General features: G+C 52.2%; 1 protein-coding gene across 11 annotated transcripts in view; it reads right to left on the reverse strand.

The window, feature by feature from the left end:
* The window catches only part of PASK (PAS domain containing serine/threonine kinase), a 34282-nt gene extending 17777 nt beyond the window's left edge, over nt 1-16505 (reverse strand). The window contains exons 1-8 of one of the 11 annotated variants that reach the window (XM_064485370.1): nt 16452-16503; nt 15623-15779; nt 6890-7111; nt 4884-5116; nt 4269-4439; nt 3355-3495; nt 2635-2769; nt 487-747 (exon numbers count right to left, since the gene is read on the reverse strand). In XM_064485370.1, coding sequence (XP_064341440.1) covers nt 487-747; nt 2635-2769; nt 3355-3495; nt 4269-4439; nt 4884-5116; nt 6890-7049 — 1101 coding nt within the window. In that variant the 5' untranslated portion in view covers nt 7050-7111; nt 15623-15779; nt 16452-16503. The other 10 variants (XM_064485371.1, XM_064485372.1, XM_064485369.1 and 7 more) reach the window with 10 other exon arrangements.
* Nucleotides 16506-16517: the final 12 nt, after the last annotated feature.

Here is a 16517-nt window from a genome sequence, read left to right on the forward strand (position 1 = left end):
GGCCCGTGCCCCCCCAGGGAGGGCTGCTGGGGACACTCAAGGACGGGCACTCCGAGGCCGCCCTCAGAACCCAGCCCAATCCAAGGAAGAAGTTTACAGAAACACCATGCTTGGCCTGACCCACAACGGCCCCTAGTCGCTCGGAGGAGGAGGTATGGACAAGCCCAGCCCAGGGGTGCGGAGTAGACCCCACAGCTGTGACGCGCACCCTGGGCCAGTAGCTCAGACCAGACCCTGCTTGCTTTGGACAGGCTTTGAGGTGAGTGCTCCCTCCCTCTCCCGGAGGGCGTGGGCACGGCACCAGGGGCTCTGGAGGTGGTCCCCCACTGTGGGGTCCAGAGAGGCAGGCACAGGGGGAGGAGTGGGGTCCTGAGCAGGAGACCCTCGCTGGGCCCGCGGTCCCAGGGCAAAGCCGGGAGCTGGGCCAGGAGAGGCAGGAGTGCGGCTGTGATGGGGCGGCCCGGCCCTGGGTGACCCGGCCCCCACCTTGCCCAGGAGCGCGGCCTCCCCGTAACCAAACAGCGTGAGTGCAAAGCTGCGGTTGATGCCGTAGATGGTCCCGTCCGGCAGGAGCGTGATGAGCCCACTGATGGTGGAGAACACCCAGACGGACGCGGAGTAGCCCCCAGCGGGGGCCGCCGTGCTGTCATCTGTGTCCTCACTGCTGGGCTCCGACTTTAGCTTCAGGCTCAGGGGGAAGGTGGTGCCATCCCTGGCTCTCCCGACAGACCTCTGAATTTTGAGGTTCTGAAAGAGGACGTGCGCTGAGCTGACCGCAGTGCCTCTCTGGCCCGAGTTTTGAGGCTTCACAGCTTCAGATCTAAGTTTACCCCCTGTGCCCCCAGAGCACCCAGCTCTCCACACTGCTCCCCCTCCTCCATCTCCCCGTGACCCTCTTTGCCCCCAGGGGCGTAGAGCCCCGACCAGGAGCCGTGGCTGGGCCCCACTCCAGGACGGCCTGAGGACAGCACACACAGGGCCATCAGGAAACACTCCAGGACCGGGCTGTCTTCTGTGCCGACCCTGCAGGGAGGAGTGTCAGCGAGTGCCTCCCAGCTCTCAGCCTGGACCACGGGAGCCCCAGCCCCCCACCCTGCCCTCTCCTCCAGCGTGGGGGCAGTGGTTCTCGTGGCTGCTGACCTCTGGGTGGTCTGTCCATCCCCCACCCCAGCCTCCTCAGCTCCACCTCCGCCCGTGAAGCCAAGTCCTTGCACCATGCTTCTCTGCTCTAAAGACCTGGAGTGTCTCCAGTTTCCCGAGCAACCCTGGACTGGAGGGAGGCACACCAGGCTGTGTGTCCACGCCCTTCACCCAATCCTGCCTGCCCCTTTCTTAAGGGCCCACCCAAAGACACAGGGTCTGCAGGGCCCTGTGTCGTAGGTGTGGCCTGAACGTGGGGTAGCTCCCACCACACCAGCACTGCGCCCTGACCCCAGGCTCCCTGCAGCAAGCGTGCAGGCTGGGACCTGAGGCCCAGTGAGCCCTGGGAGGAATGAGAGGAAGTGTCTGTCTCTGTCTGCTGCTGGGGCGTCAGGTGGTTCCAGCTAGGGCTGCTGGGAACACGCTTACACGGCCTGTCTGGTGCACACCTCCTTTGGATGCATGCCTAGGGTGGGCCTGAAGTTTGCTTATGTTCAGAGTCAGCAGATGCTGCCAAACAAGTCCTCTAAAGTGGTCATACCAACTGATGCACCCACAGCTTTGGGGCCCAAGCAGCTAGGGGTTTGGATGGCAAAAAGGACATAAAGAGAACAAGGGGGTAGGGAGAGAGGCTTCCGAGCTCAAAAGCTTGAAAATACCGAAGGACCAGCTCAGAGCATACAGCTCTCAGCCTAAGGCCAGTGGGAGAGCCAGGGAGTGCCCACAGATGTCCTCAAAGAGTCTCCTATTTCTTGCAGCAGCAAAGCCAACTTTAGCCAAAAACTGACCATCAGTCTGACCCTGCAGGTCGTCGGGGGTGACTTCACAGCAGTGTGATCACTCGTGTGAAGGCTGCACACTAGTTGGAAAACAGGGAACCTGGGAACTGGGAGGATCCAGCTGATGACAGAACCTCCAGCCCCAGGCTCCACTGCCCCCAGAGCTGCCGACCGACCCTCCTGTATTTGACAGCAGCCTGCCTGTGCGGAGACCTGCCAGCCGCCAACTCTCCCTGCTCCTCACGGCCCCCACACTTCTCAGTAAACAGACCTCAGCAGGTACCCCGGGAGAGGACTGAGGGGACTGTGTAACGCACAGCCTGGTGTGCCTCCCTCCAGTCCAGGGATGCTCAGGAAACCGGAGACAATCCAGGTCTTTAGAGCAGAGAAGCATGGTGCAAGGACTTGGCTTCATGGGTGGAGGTGGAGCTGCGGAGGCTGGGGCGGGGGGTAGACAGACCATCCAGAGGTTAGCAGCCAGTCAGGGGGCCACGAAGGCTCTGGCCCCTGGTCAAGACTCCAGTGGCCCGAGGGCTCTAAGCAGACCCAGTCCCATTGTGTCCATGCATGTTGGACACTCCTACCCTCAGGAACCTGGGCCTCTGCCTCCAGGTCATGGATTCGGGTCTAAGAACCTGACCATCACCAGATGAACAGACTCCAGCGGCCACAGGCCCCGGGCACAGCCACGCGGAGCAGAGGGTCAGGGTCCTACCTTGGGGATGTGCTCGCTGGGAGCGGGGAGCTGCACGGAAGGGATCAGGTCTGTAATGAGCTGCCCAACCACTTCCTCCCCGGAGGCGTACCCGAGCAGGTGCGCAAAGGGATTGTCGCAGGACGTCACAGTGCCCTTGGAGGAAAAGCCAGTGTTTTAAGCATCGTAATGAGTCTCCTGCACTTCAGCTGTCAACTGCACTGAACTGCAACAACTCCAAGCTGAAAGCAAGGCTGTAACACCACCCTCCATCTGAGGTGCGAGAGGGGCGCAGACAAACCTTGCTCAGAACACCATCTCCCCGCTCCTGCCAGGTGTCTCTGGACACCCACTTCCCAGGGCTCCTTCTAGGGCCCGCTCACTACCCCAAGCGCACCGCACCCTGGCTGGCACGTGTGTTTTGCTGCATGTCAGCCGCCTCTCTAGGGGGTGACTGGCAGTGTCTCGCTGACGTGTGAAGGGGGTGACTGGCAGTGTCTCGCTGACGTGTGAAGGGGGGTGACTGGCAGTGTCTCGCTGACATGTGAAGCAGTCCAGTCGGTGGTCACAATTAGACCCCGCTTGTACAGGTGAAGGCACAGGCACGAGGAGATGGGCTCCTCACCCAAGGGCGCACAACAGGAAAGGGCGGCCGAGGGCACACTCTCCAGAGCCCCAGGCCCCTCCTGCCCAAAGGCACACGGTGGGGGCAGAGGCCGTGGAGAAACCGGGCACACTCACGTCACTCTGGAAAGCCACCCAGGCCGAGACCCGCTCCACAGGCTCCAGCACCACCACGCAGCAGAGGCTGTGCTCCTGCCTCACCCTCTTCATCCACACGGAGACCGGCACCTTCTCCCCACCGCGGCTCACGATGTCCACCTGCAGGCGCAGACAGGCTCCCACCTGCCAGAGCCCAGGCTCCAGGGCGCCCTGGACCTCGGCTCACCTGCCTCACACCTCAGAAATTAACTAAAGTACAAACGAGGTTTCTGCCGCTTAACCTCATGACCTCTGAGGGAACGCTTATCAGAAGAGCAGATTTTTCCACCCTCAGCTTCACAGTAAGACAGCAGGGGAAAAACAGCAGGATCTATGGTTTCTTAAGGAGAAGACACCAAGACGTGCTGAATGTCTTCATTTCCTTTTTCTAGGTAGTTGGGCTCTTAGACGGGTAATTTTTTGGATGTAGTTGATCCTATACGTTCTATTTTTTCTTTAACGGAGGCACTGGGGATCGAACCCAGGACCTGGAACACACCAAGCATGTGATCCACCACAGAGCTCTCCACCCCCAAGTCCACTTATCCTCCCCGCTGCCTGAGGCTCAGGGCTCAGCATCTAACGTGCAGCTCACCCGTCCACGTCCAGGCTGGACGCACACCGGGAGGATCCGGCTCCAGGGAGCCTTCCGATCAGGCCAGCCCCTCCGCACCACAGACGTGGAGAGTCAGCTGGGAAGACGGCAGAATCGTGCTACACGTTTGGGAGCTGAGGCGGAGCCCTGCAGGGTCGCACACGCTGGCCGAGCTCCTCCCAGGATGCTCCTGCTGACCCCGTGCCAGGCCAGCACAACCCTGCTCCTGTTACCATGACGCACCCCACCTCCAGCTGCTCCCCACACCAGAGCCAGCGGCCAAGAGGCCAGCACTCACCACCGTGCCAAACACGACGGCGGCACGGCCGTCGGCCTCCACGTGCTCCTCGCTGAGCGCCTCCACCACATCGGAGTCCGGCTTCAGGAAGAACCGTGTGAGCTTCTGGCCGATCAGGTCGTGGCTGCTGTACCCCAGGAGCCGGCAGGCCTTGTCGTTGGCAACCAGGATCTGAGGGTGGCAGAGAGGAGGGGGCACGAGGGTCATGGCTGCTCCTCCAGCTCCCGGGAGCGGCCAAGGAGCAGGCGGCGGGAAGGCGGCCCAGGCACCAGCAGGGATGGCCCAGACACCTGACGCCCCCGTGACAGTCCGCTGTCGGCGGTCTCCCAGCAGAGCCGCCCTTGGGGCTCCAGTGTCTCAGCTGCAGGGAAACAAGGACAGGCAGCGGGCAGGAGACACCAGGGCACAGCCATCCTTCCTGCCTCTGCCTTGAGAGCATCCAGTCAGCTCTTACTGATTCCTACTGAGGCCCCCAAATTCACATCCCTCTTGCTACTACACAGGTAAAACCAGCCAGTTTTTTAACTGCACCTAAAATGCTCAACACTCTCTTTGAGGTTCTGGTTGAAGGCACAGACCCCAGACTTGTGACTAGGCACACACTGAAGCACATACCTCTGTGGTCTTGGCGTCCACTGTGAAAACGGCCTTGTTGGGGTTGCACACGGGGGCCGGGAGCAGGGGCGTGGACCGCCCTGAGGACAAGCCCCGCAGCAGGGAGCAGCAGGACACGCTGCCCAGGGACCCGGCCAGGTCCACCTGCTCAAGTGCCACAGAGCAGTGCAATTTGCTTGTGCAAATATTTTGGGCAGCCAGGGATGACAGACAGTAGGAGCTCCATGTGTCTTCTGGAAAGCAACGGAAGCAGGCTTTAGACCTCATGCGGCCGAGATGCACGCACAGCCCTGCTCCTAACCCCACAGAGGTCTAGGCTTGGCTGACCCGCAGCGCTGACTCTCTCTAGGGGCACCACGCGGAGTGTGTCCTATCAGACGCACAAACATCCTCTCCATTTCTGTGTGAACGACTCTGAGGTCCCTTCCCGCCCGTCCCTCCAAGGGGCACTCTCCTGTGTCCCTCTTTCCGAGACCCCCATCCCTCCAGCGACTGCCCTCTCCCCTGTTCCTGGAAAGTCTCACAAGTTCAAGAGCTCCCTGCGTCTTGGCCATCCCACCCCCGTTCTGCCTCCTCCAACCAGGTGCTCACTCCCCACCACTCCAGAAAACCTGCTCTGGGCAACATCTCCTGCTCCCACTCCTCAGGCCTCACCGGCTCCACCCCTCAACAGCACAGCCGGGCCAGGAGGGCCTCTCCCCTCCTCCTGAACAGCCTGTCCTCAGCAGGGCACCCCCTCCCCTCCACCTTCCTCCCCTCTCATGGCTGCAGGACCCCAGGCTCGGCCTCAGAACCTCCACTCCATCCCCACTCCTTGGTGGCTTTAAATATGCTTCACATAGAAATGTGCCGCTGCCACTGGGATCCAGCTGCCTGCTCCCCCTCCCATCTCAGCCAGTGTCAGCTCCACCCTCAGCAGCTCAGAAACCAACAGAACAGACATGGCTCTGCCCTCCTTTCCCCTCTGGGCCTTCACAGAGGATTCCTCAACTTTCTCAGTGAGCGGGCCCATGCTGACGGACTCTCGGAGAGGGACTCTTCTCTGAGACGGGAAACCACACGGCCACCTGCCCTGCCCCTCCCCCTCCCAGGCAGCCAGTCCTGATCTCCCTTCAAACTGTCCTCGTGCCTCGGGACAGGCACTGAGACGCCAGCTCTGCCTCTGCCCCCGTGTGTCCCTGGCAGGCCCCCCACTGGAGCCCTCGCTCCCAAGGAGACAGCCCACCGGCCTGCCTCATCGACTCCTCCCCACAGGGAGGGGAGCCTGCCCCCTGAACACACCCAGCCCTTCCATTTTCTGCAGCAGCACGCAAGCTCACATGGCCTTCCCTCCCCCAAAACAGAGCCCACCTCCTCACCCCCCCGCAGCCCTTTCCTCCAGCTCCAGCCACCCCTCTGTGATACGAACAGACTTCCCCGTGGTCCGGGTCCACCCGGTGTCTAGCAAGCACCTGCTGCCTCCCAGGCACCCCCTCAAAGGCAGAGTGATGCCTTCTTCCTCGCTGGGTCTGGGCCCTGCAGGCACCACAGGCTCAGAGAAGTAAGGATGGCCTGGCAGCGGTGTCCACGCTCTCGGCCCACCCCAGGCAACCCCGCCACCTTGTGAGGTCAGCACCCACGAGCCCATCCAACTCGTCTGCGTTGAGAGGAAGGTGGGAGCCTGTGGCGCAGTCAGAGGGCACTGAACAGAATGAACAAAACCATGTCTCGCCCGCATCTGGCCCAGCCCGGCTCAGCTTTTTTACACACCCAAGTAAAAAACAGTGCTCTGCTCTGACCCTGGAATGTGGAGGCAAATCCCAACCACTGCCAGAAGAGAGTTTCCCGCCTGAGAATCACAGCAGAACAAACGCAGCACCACACTAGACAAAGGGGGGGGGGGGGGCCTGCCAGCACCACCTGGATAAAGACCTCCTCTGCCAGAGCAGAGACCCTGAACGGAGCCAAGTGTGACTCCACACTCTCACGTTCAGCGCCGACACCCGGAGACGGGAAGGGCCAGGTACCGGAGAGTGCCATCCTGCTCTGGCAGAGTTTCGAAAGTCCATTCCTTCTGCTCAGGTGTCTGTGGGCCAACGACAAGGACTTGTGGGGCTCAGAGGCAGTCTGCATGGCGGGGCCTTCCACTGGGTCCCCTTCTAAGGCCGTCGAGCCGCTGTCCTCCATTGGGAGACAGTGGGCCAGCGGGACAGCTGTCCACCAGGAGACGAAGGGAACCTGGTCAGCGTCTGCAATGCAAGATCAAAGTCAGTTTAGCCAACTAGTTCTCCACAAGGGTGAGTTAAGCTCAGCCCCCAAAGACTCACACACACCCAAGAGCCACCCTGGGTCAGAACCTATGACACACAGAGAAGTGCATAGGAAGGGAGGGGACAGAGAGAAGGAGAAAGGGGGAAACCAGAACTGAGGGTAAGGAGCCACGAAGGAAGGCGCAGGCTGCAGGTCCAGTGCTCCTCGGTCAAGATGTCACCAATGCTATAAGAACCCGCCAGCCTGTGAGGGTCTGATGGCCCCCTCAGCCCCGGCTTCCCCCTAATCCGATGGGCCCGACCAGCTGTGTCCAAAATCACACACGGAGCCTCCAGCAAAATAACAATGTGAAGCGAGAGTCTGGAGGGTGCCTGGCACCGGAGGGCTGCGTTTTTGTTTTTAACTTTTAATTTTGATACACTTGTAGGTTCCCAAGCAAATATAAGAAAAAAATACAGTAGAGTCCCACAAGTCCTTGGCCAAATTTCCCCCAACGGTGACACTTTGCACTCCAGTGCAGACCTGCTGCTGGGAGGCCCAGGCCAGGGCCCTTGGTGGAGGAGGCCAGGGCGATGTGCCTCCAGAGGCTGCACCCCCTTCTGGACCACCTTCTGGTGATCCAGAGCTCCCGGCCTGGAGCCCACTCCCCAGACCCACACAAGCCTCCTCCCTTCATTGGTCCTCCCACCTCATTGCACACAAACCCTGGCGCGGGCCAAGGAGCAGCCCTGAGAGGAAGACCGCGCTTCAGCAAGCACAGCCAGCCACGGCAGTCGGCCCACCACCGCAGAGGGGTGCACGCAGCCCACGGGGGCGCACCCTCAAAGCACCAGGCTCGGGGGCCGGGGGAGCGTTCTGCTGAGCCCTAGGGAACACCTCTCACTCAAGGACACTTCTCCAAGGTTGGAGATGAGGACTGGGCAGGATGAAGAGACAGAAGAATACATTCCAAATGAAAGGATGAGACAAGACCTCGGAGAATGAACTAAATTAAGTTGAGGTAAGTAATCTACCTGATAGAGTCCACACTAATGACCAAAAAGGTGCTCACAGAATGTGAGAGAGGAATGGGTGAGCACAGCGAGCACTCCAACAGAGAGTTAGAAAATATAAAAAAAGAAACATACAAAAAAGAAAGAAAGAAAGAAAGAAAACAGAAAAAAACCAACCATTTAGAACTGAAGAACACAACTGCTGGAAAATACACTAGAAGGAACCAACAGTAGATCAGACAACAGTGACCAGTGATCTGGAAGACGGAGAAGAAACCACCCAAGCCGAAGAGAAAAAATACAAAAGAATTAAGAAAAGAGCACAGGTTAAGGGCCGTCTGGGACAGCATCAAGCACACCAACATGCAGATTAGGGGGAATCCAGGAAAGGAGAGAGAGAGAAGGGAGGAGAACTCACTTGAAAACTAATAGTCAAAAACAGCCTTAATCTGGGGAAGGAAACAGACATCCAGGTCCAAGAAGGGCAGAAAGTCCTAAACAAGACAAACTGAAAGCCGGTCACACCAAGACACATTGTAATAAAAATGCCAAAAGTTAAAAACAGAGAATCTTAAATGCAACAAGAGAAAAACAATTAGTTACATGCAAGGGACCCCCCCATAGGACCATCAGCTGACTCTTCAGCAGAAACCCTGCAGGCCAGAGGGGACTGGAAGTATACACACCAAGCGGTGAAAGGAAGACTCTGCAACCAAGAATACCCCACCCAGGAAGGCTATCATTCAGACGTGAAGGAGAGACACAAGTTTCACAGACAGCAGAAGCTATCCGAGTTGACTGCCACTAAACTAGCCTTACAAGAAACGTCAAGGGGACTTCTTCCAACAAGAGGATGTAACACTTGTAACTATCAATGCATCCAACAGAGGAGCACCTAAATACATAAATACTAACAGACATAAAGGGAGACAAACAGACAGCAACACAATAATAGTAGAGGATTTTAACATCCCACTTACATCAATGGACAGATTGGAGGGTGGGTATAGCTCAGTGGTAGACCGTGCGCCTAGAATGCACAAGGGCCTGAGTTCAATCCCCAGAACCTCTATTAAAATAAATAAAAAGAAACCTAATTACCTCACCCCGCCCCCTCAAAATAGGACTGATCATCCAGAGAGAAAATCAGTAAGGAGATACTGGCCTTAAATGACATATTAAACCATATTACCTTAATATATATAGAACATTCAATTCAGAAACAGCAAAATACACACTCTTTAAAAGTGCACATGGAACATTCTCCAGGATAAATCACATGAGAGGGCACAAAACAAGCCTCAATAAATTTAAGATTGAAATTATATCAAGCATCTTTTCTGACAACAGCATGAACTAGAAATCAATTAAAAGAAAAATAAAAAAATTAGTATTTGGAGACTAAATAACGTGCTACTAAAGAATCAATGGGTCAACAAAGACATCAAAGAGTAAATCTAAAAAAAAAAAAAGATTTCAAGACAAACGAAAACAAATACAATGATGCAAAATCTATGGGACCCAGCAAAATCAGTTTCAAGTAGAAAGATTGCAGGAATACAGGTTCACCTCAAGAAATCAAAAAACTTAAATAAACCATATAACATTATACCTAAAGGAACTGGAAAAAGAAGAAATAAAGCTAAAAGTTAGTAGGAGGGAGGAAATAATAAAGTTCAGAGTGGAAATAAATGAAAGAGAGACTAAAAAATTTTTAAGATCGATGAAACTAAGAGCTGATTCTTTCAAAAGATAAACAAAACTAATAAACTTTTAGCCGGATTCATCAAGAAAAAAGACAGACAAAATAAAATCAGAAATGAAAGAGAAGTTACAACTGACACCACAAAAATACAAAGGATCATAAGAGAGTACTGTGAAAAGTTATACATCAACAAATTGGATATCCTAGAAGAAATGGATAAATTCCTAGATTTCAAGACCAAATCAGGAAGAAACAGAAAATCTGAATGGACTGATTACTAGTACGTAGTGAAATTGAATCAGCAATAAAATACTCCCAACAAACAAAATTCCAGGGCCAGATGGCTTCATGAGTGAACTCTACCAAACATTTCCAGAAGAGCTAATACCTGTCTTCCTCAAACTATTCCAAAAAGTTGAAGAGGCAGAATCACTCCCAAATTCATTTTACAAGGCCAGCATTACCATGATACCAAAATCAGACAAAGACACTACCAAAGAAAGAAGATAACAAGTCAATATTCCTGGTGAACACAGACGTAAAAATCCTCAGCAAAATACTAGCAAACTGAATTCAACAATACATTGGAAGGTTCATATACCATGACCAAGTGGGATTTACCCCAGGATGCAAGGATGGTTTAATACCTGTAAATCAATCAACATGATATACCACATTAACAAGACAAAAGGTAAAACTTATACGATCATCTTAATAGATGCAGAAAAAGCATTTGACAAAAACCAATATCCATTTATGATAAAAAAAACTTTTAACAAAGTAGGTAGAGTGGGGGCATATCTCAACATAATAAAGGCCATATACGACAAACCCACATCTAACATCATAGTCAGTGGTAAAAAGCTGAAAGCTTTTCGTCTAAGATCAGGAACAAGACAAGGGTGTCCACTCATACCACTTTTATTCAACATAGTTTTAGAAGTCCTAGCCTAAGCAACCAGACAAGAAAAAGAAACGAAAGGTATTCAAATTGGAAAGAAAGAAATAAAACTGTCACTATTAGCAAATAACATGCCATATACTGAAAACCTTAAAGATCCCATCAAAAATTTATTAGAATAAATGATTTCAGTAAGGTTACAAGATACAAAATTAATATACAGGTATCTGTTGTCTTTCTATATACTAATAATGAACTCTCAGAAAAGAAATTAAGAAAATAATTCCCTTAAAAATTACATCAAAAAGAATAAAATACCTAGGAATAAATCTAACTAGGAAGTGAAAGACTTGTATTCTGAAAATTATAAGACACTAATAAAAGAAATTGAAGAGTACACAAACAAATGGAAAAATATACCATGTTTATGAATTGGAAGAAAATTGTTAAAATGACCATACAACCCAAGGAAATCTACACATTTAATGCAATCCCTATCGAAATACCAATGGCATTTTTCACAGAATAAGAACACATAATTCTAAAATTTGTGCAGAAACAAAGAAGACTATGAATAGCCAAAACTATCTTGTGAAAGAATAACAAAGCTGGAGGTGTATCACACTCCCTGATTTCAAACTGTACTACAAAGCTACAGCACACACAACAGGGCGATACTGGCATAGAAACAGACACATAGAACAACGGAAGAGGACAGAAAGCCCAGAAACAAAACCATGCTTGTAAAATCAAATACTCTACAACAAAGGAAGTAAGACTATAAACTTGAGAAGACAGTCTCTCCAATAAATGGCACTGGGAAAACTGGGCAGGTACATGCGAAAGAATCACACTAAACCACCTTCTCACACCATACACAAAAATAAAAATAAAAATAGATTGCACGCTTACATGTAAGACCTGAAATTAACACTCCTAGAAGAAAATATGGGCAGTACACTCTTTGACATCAGTCTTAGAAATATCTTTTTGGATCTGCCTCCTCAGGCAAGGGCAACAAAAGAAAAATAAATAAACGGGACCTAATCAAGTTAATAAGCTTTTGCACAGTGAAGGAAACCATCAATAAAAAGATAGGTAACCTACTTAACATGAGAAGATATCTGCAAGTGACTTGTTCAATAAGGGGTTAATATCCAAAAATACAAGGAACTCATATACCTCAACATCAAAAAACAAGCAATCTGATTAAAAAATGCGCAGAGACCCTGAAGAGATAGACATCTTCCCAAAGAAGACATACGGATGGCCAACAGACACATTAAAAGATGCTCAATGTCACTGATTATCAGGAAATTCAAATTAAAACCACAATGAGGCATCACCTCACACTTGGCAGAATGGCTCTTCTCAAAAAGACAACAAACAACAAGTGTTGGCAAGGACGTGGAGAAAAGGGAACCCTTGTGCGCTGCTGGAGGGAATGTAAATTGGTGCAGCCACTATGGAAAACAGTATGGAGGGTCCTCAAAAAATTAAAATAGAACTACCACATGATCCAGCAATTCCACTCCTGGCTATTTATCTGAAGAAAATGAAAACACAAATTCAAAGAGGTATATATACACCCTAATACAAATACCACATGATTTCACTTATATGTGGATCTAAAAAACAAAACAGACTCAGAGGCACAGAGCCAAAGCTAGCAGTGTCCCAAGGGGAGGTGGGGGGGGGATTAGTGAAACAGGTAAGGGAGACTAAGAGATGCAATACAATAAATAAGTCACAGGGACGTCATAAGAGGAAATACAGGGAACACAGTCAAAAAAACTGTAATAATTCTGTTGGTCACAGATGGCTACTATACTTGTCATGGAGATCATTTTGTAATGTATATAAATGTCAAACCACTGTGTTGTACACCTGAAACCAATATTGTATGTCAACTCTATTTTAATTTTAAAAAAGAAAAGAAAAAGAAAAATGGACAAGAGCTAGAAACAAGAAACTCACAAGAGGAAACCCTCATCGTCAATAAACTTATAAGAAGCTTAACTTTATCAGTGTAATCATGACAATTTTATATGTACTAATCTGCAAAAATTAAGAATTCTATTAATTCTAACACCAAAGGCTGATAAAGATGTGGATCAATGGGAATGCTAACAAATTAACATAATCTCATCAGAAAGCAATTTAAGTCGAACACTCACCTGCTGTGACAGTATTTTCCACTTATAGAAATTCTCGCACATAGGTAGCCAGTCACACTCAAGAATGTTCAGGGCAGTACGGTTCACAATGGCAAAAGCCAAAAAAGAAAAGTAAAAACCCCCACATTCATCAACAAGAAAACAGTTTTAAAAATCAGGTATATTCATGCTATGAGTTATAGTGGTGAAAACAAATTCTATACACACAAAATTCTATACACATAAGGATAAATCTTAGCAATATAACAAATGAAAAAAAATCAAAGGACCATCAACAGTAGGATTTCCATTCTATAACAATCCCCCCCCTCAATCTAAATACATTGTTTAGGGTTCCACACAGATGTGACAGACCCAAACTCCAGGCAGGAGGTGTCCTCTGAGGGCCCTGCAGTGCTGGACTGAGGTCTCCTGGTTCCCCATCTGGGCGGAGGGTTTAAATGTGTTTAAATGTGTTCACTTTACTGTTACCAATCAGGCATGATATTGCATTTGTCTTTTTGTATGAATCAGCTAGTACATACTGAAAAATTAAGAGATGTTTTACACACACGTATATACCCAGCATGGGATTCTAAAAGCAGCAGCTGCCTATGAACCAAATGATGAGTAGGACGCAAGAAAGAAGTTAGGTAGTAAACTACTAGAATGTGTCACTTTCCTTCAAGGATCAACTTTTAAGTATCACGGTTTATATTTCCTTTTTTAAGCATCTAGATGCACTAATTATTTCTACAATAATTAACAACGATGTGATCGTATTTTAGTCTTCTACTTCTACAACCAACCTATAGACAAAACGCGGAAGACTTGATTACAGCTTCAGAGTGCATCGTAAATGTTGTAAAACTTTACTTTGTTAAATATACACAAGATCTTACGGTAACTCACAGAGGAAAAACATGTAACAATATATATATGTTCATGTATAACTGAAAAATTGTGCTCTTCACTGGAATTTAACACAACTTTGTAAAATGATTATAACTCAATAAAAAGTGTTTTTAAAAAAAACTTTACTTTGTTAAAGAAAAGTAATAAAATTCTTCAGAATACATTGTGTTACAAAAGTTTATTTTGTAAAAGTAACAAGAAACGGGGGAGAAGAGAGAAAGAAATGTGAAGGGAGGGTGAGAGCAAGAAATGTTTTGTCTTTCCTGGGAGGAAATAGTGTCCAAAGTTGATAAGCCAAGAAGTGGATGCAGAAAAGACAACCCTTCTTCCCTTCGTGCCTTCTGTCCTGTTTGCAGTTTGTCCAGCCAGTGCAGCACAGCACACCAGGCCAAAAAGCGGCCCATGGCCCCTCTGCACAGCAACAGCTGGCCTCTGAGAGCAGAGCCTGGCTTCACACAACCTTGGATCACTTCCTTCTTCACAAGCTTAATTTTGACTCAAACTCTAACCAGAAATGCCTGCAAGTCCAGGCCTAGGTTTTTAGAATAGATCTTGTTTGTGTTTGTTTATATCTGCCTTGAGCAGAAGACACAGGAAGCCGGACCCATAGAGCACCTGATGGTTCTCAGTGTAATCCTGCTCCCTTGCTAGTTTTGATTCCAGAACGTGTGAGTGACACTCCCCATCCCCTTCAGACCAAACAGAAGCAAGAAGCAGTCCTCAGGGAGCTTCTGGAAAAGTACTCTTTGCTCTTATGGGTGAACTTCTGGAAGCAACCCACTTTCTCCCACTAGAACCCAGGTAGGAAGCAAACAGCTCCAACTGCTCCCACCACTGCTGTAGAATCCAGAGCAGAACCAGCCTCGGGATGAAGCTCACAGAAGGCGAGCAGAGCTGAAAATGGCACGGATGTCGTTTGGAGCCACTGGATGAACTACCCTAAAACCTGCCTTCCTCTGGACTTCACTCACCGTCAGATTCATTCAGAGACCGACCGTCTCTGTGTTTCCTGCATCGACGCATCCCACACAACAACCAGAATGATGGCTGCTGTGCTGGAGGGTGTGAGCAGAGGGCCCCGCTTCCCGGAGGAGGCACCAGCCGAGATGAGTCCAGGCAGAACCACAGGAAGTCAAAGGCTCCCACAGGCCCCTTGGGAGGAGCTCAGGGCACAGGGGAGCAGGTGGAGATGGGCCCCGAGGCCTCCTACGCCTGCCCAAGCGGCATGGATTTTACCCCAAAGTTGACTTTACCGGGCTCTGTGCTTGGAAGTAACCTGCCCAGATATGCACCTTACAAATTACATACAAAGACCAGCGGGGTAGGAGCGGGACTTACAGTCATCCTGGATCTAAAGCAATGGCAGAAAGACGGGGAGAAAAGGCAGCAAGGCCCACCCCCAAGCTGCTCCCCTGGGAGAAGACGCACGGCGGAGGGAAGACGAGCTTTGATACGGCCCGCGCCCGCAGTGCGGGACGCCCGCCCCAAGAGGCGCTGCAGCCCTGTGTCCCCCACGAGGCCCCCGTACAGCTCCGACGTGCCAGGCACCGCCTCAGCGCCGGCCCCCAGAGCAGCTGAGTGCAAGGCGCCTGCACTCTTGGGGGCCCACCTTCCGGGAGGCGGAGGGACGCACACGGTTCCCCCGGGGAGTCGGCGGGGCGCCGGGCGGAGCCGAGGCAGAGCCCCTGAGGCGCTCTGGGGGCCGGGCGCGGCGAGGAAACGGCCGCCAGGCGACAAGTGGGCCACCACCCAGCCGGAGCCGCACGGAGGGAACGCGGGAGGCGCGGAGCACGGGACGCGGGCCGGGCGTTGCTGCTCACCTGAGGCCGAAGAGCGTCACCCTGCCAAGCTCGCTTCTCCCGCCGGGAGGGCGCCGATCCGCGCCTCTAGCCCAGGCAGCCAATGGTAGAGCGACTTGCGCCAATTGACAGGCCCCATGGGCCAACCGCTGGCGCATATGGGCGGGACCCAGCGAGCCTGAGGGGAGACGCACACGCTAACGGTTACTAGGGACGCACCAAAGTCCCTGTACGGCGCCTCGGAGGAGCCAAAAGAAATGGCGCCTCGGCCAGCCCGCTCCGGCGAACGCCGTTTCCTCTGGTCTCAGGGTTCAGAAGGGTGAGAAGCGAGGAGCTCGCCCCTTGGAGGCCTCGACCTGAAGGCAGGGAGCGTAGGGCAGCTCCCTCACGGCCCATCATGCCCGCAGGGTCCGGGACCGCCAGGGCTGCGGCGCCCGCAGTGGCTGGGTCGGCGTCCCGGGCCCCTACCGGCTCTCCCAGCACCTGCAGGCGGACCCACGGGCGGACAGGGACCCAGCCCGGGAACGAGCGCGGGCGCCTGCGTTGAGCGTTAACTGGAGGCGGCCCCTTTCCACGGGCTAAGTCCGCGCGGCGACGCCGGGACAAAGTCGGCCCATTGTGCAGACGCAGCCGCCGAGGCGCGGAAGGGCCGGGGACGCTCTCAACTGACCCGCACTTTGCAGCCCCACGCAGACACACACCCGGCCGTGTCCCGCTACCAGCCCAAGAGCCCAGAGCGACTCCCAGACGCCTCTCCGCTGGCCTGCAGGCTCCGCTCTGCACGTGGGGCCCCAACTGCCCCTGCCCTCTTCCCACTTGTCGCCTCCAGAGCCTCCTGTGCACTAATTACCTGCTCGCTGGAGGTGAGGCCGGCGGTGGGTGGGTCTGCGGACAGGCGCGGCCTCGTGGGTGGACT

The sequence above is a fragment of the Camelus dromedarius genome, chromosome 4 (genome assembly GCF_036321535.1).
Source record: "Camelus dromedarius isolate mCamDro1 chromosome 4, mCamDro1.pat, whole genome shotgun sequence".
In the NCBI taxonomy this organism is placed as follows: domain Eukaryota; kingdom Metazoa; phylum Chordata; class Mammalia; order Artiodactyla; family Camelidae; genus Camelus; species Camelus dromedarius.